Source organism: Heliconius melpomene, unplaced genomic scaffold, assembly GCF_056956725.1.
Source record: "Heliconius melpomene rosina isolate 202511_hmr_F unplaced genomic scaffold, ASM5695672v1 ptg000031l, whole genome shotgun sequence".
Lineage (NCBI taxonomy): Eukaryota > Metazoa > Arthropoda > Insecta > Lepidoptera > Nymphalidae > Heliconius > Heliconius melpomene.
Window position 1 is genome coordinate 220,603 of NW_028181865.1, and position 8,785 is coordinate 229,387.

Genomic DNA, 8,785 nt, shown 5'->3' on the forward strand with positions numbered 1-8,785 from the left:
ATACTTTTAAAAAATTTTTTTCTGATATATCTACTGAAGTAACACGTTCACTGCCATCATCTCCTTCGGAAGCAGAATTAATACTAAAAACCCATGTAAATAGTTGTAGACAAAATTTTGTGTTTAACCATGTGTCACCAGATGAAATTGTCAAAACTTTTAAAAGCCTTAATTTAAAGAAAACTGGTGACTTATGGGGCATGTCTGTTAAAGTTTTTAATTCAATTATACCTAATATTGCTCCTTACCTCGCTTTAATTTTTAACAATTGTGTAAAATCCGGTACTTTTTCTGATTTAATGAAATATAGCAAAATAGTGCCGCTTTACAAAAGTGGAGATAGATCTGAGCCTGGAAATTACAGACCGATTTCTGTTTTGCCATCCTTAAGTAAAATATTTGAAAAAATAATGTTCAACCAGCTCACAATTTTCTTAAATATTAACAATTGTTTCCATAGTGAGCAATATGGTTTCACCAAAGGTAGGTCCACTACGGATGCGGGTGCCGCACTCCTAAAGCACATTTATGACGCATGGGAGAGGTCACAAAATGCAATTGGAGTGTTTTGTGACTTATCCAAAGCCTTTGATTGCGTAGACCATGTAACTCTGTTGTTAAAACTAAAACATTATGGTATACAGGATATTGCCCTTGACCTTATTGCCTCATATCTAAACCAAAGAATCCAGACGGTTAGTATAAATAATGTAAAATCATCTGGATCTCCTCTAAAGATGGGCGTTCCACAAGGATCTATACTTGGTCCTCTTTTATTTCTTCTTTATATTAACGATCTGCCTTTTTATGTAAAGAACCTATGTGATATTGTACTTTTCGCGGATGATACCTCTTTAATATTTAAGGTTGACAGAAATATAATAAACTATGACGAAGTGAATAGTGCATTATCGCATATTCTTCGTTGGTTTGATGTTAATAATCTAATGTTAAATGCTAAAAAAACGAAATGCATCGAGTTTGCCTTACCAAATGTTAAAAAACATCATTTTAATGTAATAATTAAAGGAGAACCTCTTAATGTGTCGGAATCAGCTATTTTCTTAGGTGTTACTATAGATTCCAAACTCCAGTGGAACGCTCATCTGGAAGCACTTGCAGATAAACTCAGCTCTGCCGCGTTCGCAATTAAGAAAGTAAGACAAATGACGGACGTTGAAACTACCCGACTAGTCTACTTTAGCTATTTCCATAGTATTTTATCTTATGGAATGCTGTTATGGGGCAGTGCTTCAGATATCAATTCAATATTTATTCTCCAAAAAAGAGCCGTAAGATATATTTATAATCTAAGAGCTCGAGATTCTCTGCGAGATGTTTTCAAAGATGCAGGTATTATTACAGTTGCTTCCCAATTTCTATACTATAATATTCTCTTTGTCCGACAAAATATACATTATCATAGAAAAAATAGCGACAGTCATACGATAGAAACGAGAAATAAAGATAAGCTTGTTACACCAAGTTTTCGCCTCCAAAAAGTTAATAAATCTTTTATGGGTCTGAGTATACGTGTATATAATAAAATTCCGCAGTGTATTCTTAATTTGCCACTTCCAAAATTTAAAATATCTGTAAAAAAAATTCTAACAAGTAAAGCTTATTACACTGTTCAAGAATATTTAGAGGATAAGCATGTATGGAATTAATGTCTATTGAATGTCAGGCAGGATAGCTGCCAGCTAATGTAATAGTAAAATACGAGTATACCATTGACTTTAAAAAGAGCAACTGTTGAGTTTCTTGCCGGCTCTTCTCAGCAGAACTGCCTTCCGAACCGGTGGTAGCTTTTTGTTGACATGTACATTCGACGATTCAAAAGTGCTTATAAAGTTTATTTGAATAAAGAATATTTTGAATTTGAATTTGAATTTGAATTAAAAGTCGGAAATAAGGGAATTTCAATATTTTTTTTTGTGTAGGCTAGAAGCATGTGTGCTAATAACTTTAAAAGGTTCATATTTAATAAAATTAGGAAAATATTGGTAAGCAATACGGGGGCTAATAAACGAGCGAGTGCTGCCAGTATCAATCATTAATTTTGCATTAATTTCTGGAATAAAAATATGAGGTAATTTAAGATTCGGGTCACAATTTAATTCTATGATTTCTTCTTTTTGCGAGGCTTCTGTTTGAAAATTTTCCTCGGCTGGTGGAGTTACAATATAATTGTCTATTTCGTCAATAGGTGCATAAGGCACGTCCTCAACATACGGTTCGTAATTCATATAATTGAGGAATGTATAGGAAATACGTGAATACTAATAGCGCGGAACAAAATCAGGCGTGCGGTTGCCCCGAGTCGTGAGGAAAGCACACTAAATTAGCAGCCCGGCGAGCGAGCACCCGACGGCGGCGCGGCCGCCGATCGGGGCGGTAACCGGTTCCGCGAGAACAAAAGATCAGCTGTCGCTTGAACGGTGAAGCGGGAGCCATATTGCTCGCTAGGCGCGCGCACCCGGATTTCGCCCGCACATACAAAATTATTAAATAAAAACATAAATAAAGCGTGTGGAGAACGATCGCCACATAGTCATAAGGATCATAATCGTAGTAATAGTCGTATTCCAAATTTTCATTTTGTAAATCAGTTTCATTTAACGTAAAACCTTGTTGCGCTATTTGAGGTCGCGGGGGTGCCGTTCTCATAGATATGTCAGTTGATTCTAAGCGTTTATTCTGAAGTGGTCTTTGACCAAACTGTTGTGGTGTCATAGTAGGATTTTGGGGATGCTTATAACCAATGCGGATTTTGGGGTGGCCTATACCCGAATTGTGGATTTTGGGGAGGCCTATACCCGAATTGTGGATTTTGGGGAGGCCTATATCCGAATTGTGGATTTTGGGGAGGCCTATACCCGAACGGTTGAGGCTTTAGTAATGTTTGCTGCGGTTTATATTCAAATTTTGGTTGTTGTGTAAATTGAGGTCTAATAGTATGGATTCCAAAATTAAATTTTTGCTGAGGGGTAAGATTATTTTGTGTAAATGACGACCCTGCGACGTTAGGTGTTGGCCTCGGTGCCGTTGAATTATTAAGAATGCGATTACGAAGTTGATATTGTTCATGAAAATTAACCTCCTCTAAAACTATTGATAGAGCTTGTTCTAATGTACTAGGTGATTTAAGTCTCACAATACGCACCATATTTTCTGGTAAATTATAGAGAAAAACATTTAAGGCTGTGTGGTTATAAATAGCAATTTTCGCATTTTTAACTTCTTCATCTGCCGATAAATTTACTTTAGATATTAACAGGGACCGAATATTTTGTATTCTGTTACAAAACTCTAAATAACTTTCCCCTGATTTAATTTTACATGATTCGAGAGAAATTTTTATACATTCTTCGCTACGTGGGTCACCAAAATGTTGTTCCAATAATTCTTTTAACTCAGGCCAAGTCTCTATATCCTCACGCTCAGATAACAACGCGGCGGCATCATCTATTAATCTATAGCGGTTGAGATGTGATACCACTATTTAATATGATCTTATTTATTTTACACTAAATGAGTAAAATTAAAAATCCAAATTTTGTGGAGAAATTGTCCAAATTTATTTAACTCACAGATACGTGAAGAGAAAATGATCACAGAAGGAAATAAAGAAATTTAAATAAATACCAATAGAAAATACAAGCTAAACTAGCACGTAATAGCAAGAAGTTAAGGTTGAGAATTGAATGCAAGCTAAGAGAGCAATGGATACACAAGTGAATGTCGCAAGCGATTCTAGCCGACTCTTTAAACGTGGCGATGCTAGCTAGCAGCCTACGACACGCATAGCAAAAAAACTCGGAACAGGTTTGAATTGTTCCAATGCGCTGCGTGCGGATGATTCTAGTAAAAATATTAATATTAATTTTGAATAAGTAATGTTCCCTACAGTACTCCCCCCCAGAGACCTGGTTAAGGGCGATAGTAGTCTGGAAACTTGACTCTTCTTCCGCTTCTTGTCCGCTTCTCAAGTGTCTGGTCCACGTCAGATTGAGAGATAGCCTTTGGTGCTGTTATTATCCTCTTTGATGCAGGAACGGCCTCTCGCGTAACATATGCGGGCTTGATCCTGTCCACACTAACGTTATTAGGCTTACCACATATGTCTATTTTGAAATATTTAGGAGTCCTCTTGAGAACCTTGTATGGGCCTGCATAAGGTGGTTCCAGTGGTTTGCGGACGTGGTCCTTCCGTAAAAAAACATGTGTTGCCTCTGCGAGGTCAGCTGGCATATAAAAAGGACCTGTCCTATGCCATGACGTGGGCTTCGGTGAGAGTCGTGCCATACCAGCACGAAGACGAGTGACCAGATTTGTGATATCTGCAGTCCTGTAGTCTTCTGAGGGTGCCAGAAATTGCCCTGGAAGTCGAAGGGGCTCCCCGTAGACCAGCTCAGCCGCTGAAGCCTGAATGTCATCCTTCCAGGCGCTACGGATGCCCAGCAGCACTAAGGGAAGTGCTTCCGTCCAGGTCGAAGAGGGATGGCACATGATAGCTGCCTTCAGCTGCCGATGGAGTCTCTCGATCAAGCCGTTGGAAGCTGGATGATACGAAGTAGTCATAAAGTGATGTGCACCAACCATGGCTGATAGTGCCTTGAAGAGATGCGACTCGAATTGCCGACCCCTATCGGTTGTAATTCGAAGAGGGCAACCAAATCTTGCTATCCAACCAGAGAGAAGAGCGGCAGCACAGGAATCAGCTGTGATGTCCTTAAGTGGGAATGCCTCAGGCCATCGTGTGAAACGGTCGATGACAGTAAGGCAATATCTGAAATCAGACGAAACAGTTAAAGGTCCGACGATGTCGAGGTGGATGTGTGCAAACCTCGATGTAGGAGTTGGAATTGAGGATAAGGGAGCAAGGGTATGACGGTGAACTTTGCTCTTTTGACAAAGTACACACTCTCGTGTCCACTCTCTACAGTCTTTGCGAATCCCTGGCCATACGAATCTCTGTGTAACCAGCCGCACTGTAGCTGTCCTACCAGGATGGCTCAAGCTGTGTAAAGTTTCAAAAACTTGTCGGCGAAACTTCTCAGTAATGAACGGGCGCGGAGAAGACATTGATACGTCACAGTATAACTTATGGTTAGAGTCTGGCAAATCTACCTTAGCCAGTTTTAACGATGAGCCTTTTTGAAGCAGACCTAGCAGTTCAGGATCAGTATCTTGAGCAAGTGCTAGAGCCTGGTAATCAATAGATCGACTCACCTCTTCCAGTCGTGACAGAGTATCAGCCACTACGTTCAAACGTCCTGGTAAGTATTGAATAATAGTTGTGAACTGAGAAATATAATCAAAGTACCGATATTGGCGCGGTGAGCATTTCTCCCTGTTAATGTTGAATGCATATGTGAGAGGTTTATGATCCGTATGAATCACGAAGTTTCGAGCCTCAACCATGTGTCGAAAATATTTAATGGCTTCATAAATGGCTAACAGTTCTCTGTCGTAAGGACTATACTTCTTCTGCGCAGATGTTAATTTTTTAGAAAAGAAACCAAGAGGTTGCCATACGTTATTAACACGTTGTTGAAGAACTGCTCCAATTCCGACATCAGAAGCATCAGTGGCAATAGCTAGCTCTGCAGAAGGATCTGGGTGAGCCAGTAATGTGGCTTGAGATAAACAAGTCTTACATTTTTGAAAGGCTTCCATCATCTCCGGTGTCATAGTGATCGGCTTAGCTCCTTTCATCTTAGGTCCTAAAAGCGCAGCATCTAATGGTGCTTCGATATTTGCGGCGTCGGGAATAAACCGCCGATAAAAATTGAACATACCGAGGAAACGTCGTAATTCCTTAGCAGTTTTCGGCACACTGCACTCCTGTATGCTTTTCACGTTCGTCTCTAAAGGTTGAGTCCCAGAATCTGACACTAGGTAACCAAGAAATTTTACCTGTCGCTGCCCGAAGACACACTTGGATGTGTTTATCAAAACACCATACTCTTTGAGCCTGGTGAAGAGCAGTCTGATGTGGCGCTGATGTTGTTCTTCAGAACTGGAAAATACCAAAATGTCGTCTAAGTAACCAAAACAAAAATCATCAAAATCACGTAGCACTTCGTCCATGAACCTCTGAAAGGTTTGTGCTGCATTGCGCAGTCCGAAGGTCATGTACGGGAACTCGAAAAGTCCAAAAGGAGTTGTAATGGCTGTTTTGTGGATATCATTGACGTGTACTGGTATTTGATTGTACGCCTTGACTAGATCGATAGTTGAAAATACTGTACAACCAGAGAGTTGGTAGGAAAAATCCTGGATATGGCGTATCGGATACCTGTCAGGTACTGTGCGAGCATTGAGTGCTCTGTAATCACCACATGGTCTCCATCCGTCGTCCTTCTTCTTAACTAAGTGCAGAGCGGACGACCACGAACTGTTAGAGGAGCGGGCAGTTCCCTGTGACAGCATATCGTCAAATTCTTTTTTGGCTGCTTTCAGTCTAACTGGGTCTAAACGACGAGGTCTACTGGTAACCGGTGGTCCGGGAATGGTTTTGATGTAATGCACGGTATTATGCTTAGATAAGGAAGACGTACCTGATGGTCTCGTTACCTCTGGAAACTCATGAAGCAGCTGATGGTATTTTGATTCTCCCGAAATGGCTTTGACTGACGCAAGGTCATCGGAGATATTTTCTTTTATTGCTTGCACTGACAGAGTGGTATTTCCATCGACGAGTCGCTGACATCTGCAATCTACAAGAAGATTGTAAAATATCAAAAAATCTACGCCGATAATGGGCTTTGAAACATCAGCGATGGTAAATTTCCAGGTGAAAGTACGTTTTAGTCCTAGGTCTAAGTGTAACAATGTAGGACCGTAAGTATGAATGACTGTACCGTTCGCCGCCATGAGTTCATACTTTGTCTTGGTACAGGGCGCCTTGGTAGCCAACCGTGGAAAAACGCAGAGATCCGAGCCAGTATCAATGAGGAAAAGCATTTTTGAAATACGATCGGTAATGAAAAGACGGCCTGTAGGTAAAGGGCAGACGTTGGCCGCTACTTCCGGCTGCCCAGAGAGTTTTCCGACTCTCCGTAATTACATGGCTGCACACATTTTTTAGCATTTGAACCAAATTTAAAATGGTACCAACACTTTTGCCGGGTAGTCGACTTCTTGCGATGTCTGGAATGGCTCCGGGAACGCTCTTTAAATTTTGATGAGACCGAGTTGTGACGTACCTGGGTCGAGAGTTCCGATACCTGCTTGGTCAGGAGTTGGATCTGCTTGGCCATTTCTTCCAACATGGAGGATGCAGGGGGTGTGGCCATCGCAGATGTGCTTGCGACCTGTGGTGATGAGGGTGCTATCTCATGCACCTTGTCTGCCAGGTCAGCTAATTTTTCGATAGGCAGATCAGGCTGTGAAGCTATAACCGTTTGAATGTTTTGTGGTAACCTACTCGACCATAATATTTTTAAAAAATCCTTGGGGACAGATGAACCCGCAAGATCTTGCATGTATCGCAGAAACTGTGATGGCTTGCGATCACCTAGCTGCTCGTGCCTCAGCAACTGCATCACTTTCTTTTCTTGAGACGCAGACAATCTTTTAATCAGTTGCGTTTTAAGAGTGATGTATTTATCCGTCTCGGGAGGAGAAATGATAATATCCTTCACCTCGACAGCAAATTGATTATCTAACTGAGCGGCAACGTAATAAAATTTTGTAGTATCACTTGTTATATTAGATAAAGCAAACTGACCTTCCATTTGTGAAAACCAAAGGGCTGGTTCTTCCGGCCAGAATGGTGGAATACGCACGCCAATTCTGCACACGTTGGATGTAGTCGCGTCCTCCATCTTGTATCAGAGGTCACTTGCCAAGGTCGTTAAAATGGCCTCCTGCCGTTTTAAATCTTCTTGCCAGCAGTAAACGTAGGTATTTATTGTAGTGCTCACCAATTTAGGGGTCACCAATATAGCGGTTGAGATGTGATACCACTATTTAATATGATCTTATTTATTTTACACTAAATGAGTAAAATTAAAAATCCAAATTTTGTGGAGAAATTGTCCAAATTTATTTAACTCACAGATACGTGAAGAGAAAATGATCACAGAAGGAAATAAAGAAATTTAAATAAATACCAATAGAAAATAAAAGCTAAACTAGCACGTAATAGCAAGAAGTTAAGGTTGAGAATTGAATGCAAGCTAAGAGAGCAATGGATACACAAGTGAATGTCGCAAGCGATTCTAGCCGACTCTTTAAACGTGGCGATGCTAGCTAGCAGCCTACGACACGCATAGCAAAAAAACTCGGAACAGGTTTGAAATGTTCCAATGCGCTGCGTGCGGATGATTCTAGTAAAAATATTAATATTAATTTTGAATAAGTAATGTTCCCTACAAATCTACTAGTTATAGCATGTAAAACATAAATATTCTGCTGCTGATGACCACGAAATTTATTTATAATGTACTCATTTTCTAAAAAATAAATTTAATATTCGTTTGTCGCCACCGAAAAGAGGAATTAGTCGTAACATTTCATTGGGTATTGGTACTACGCTATTTGACGCTAAAGGAATTTCTCGCGATTGTTCCATTTTGTAGAGTAAAAATTAATAGAGAGCTCTGAAGTTTCAAATCAATTACAATTATTTTTAACTAATTTAACACACACAAAAAATATAAAATATATCAAAAACACATATAACAATTATGTATATAAAATAGCACACAGTAAATTAAAAATATAAAAATAGTAGGAAAATAAAACACAATAAAATTATTATTATTATTTTTAT

At 39.7% G+C, this 8,785-nt stretch overlaps 1 protein-coding gene across 1 annotated transcript; it reads right to left on the minus strand.

Moving 5' to 3' along the window:
• Positions 1–7,031: 7,031 nt before the first annotated feature.
• Positions 7,032–7,835, minus strand: LOC146526480 (uncharacterized). Its single transcript, XM_085207071.1, has one exon. It carries the CDS (start codon positions 7,833–7,835, stop codon positions 7,032–7,034), a length of 804 nt encoding a protein of 267 aa, XP_085063197.1.
• Between the last annotated feature and the right edge of the window lie 950 nt (positions 7,836–8,785).

What these genes read in the sequence shown, in the direction of transcription:
- LOC146526480 (XM_085207071.1), bottom strand. Translation starts at nt 7,835, where the DNA reads ATGGAGGACGCGACTACATCCAACGTGTGCAGAATTGGCGTGCGTATT.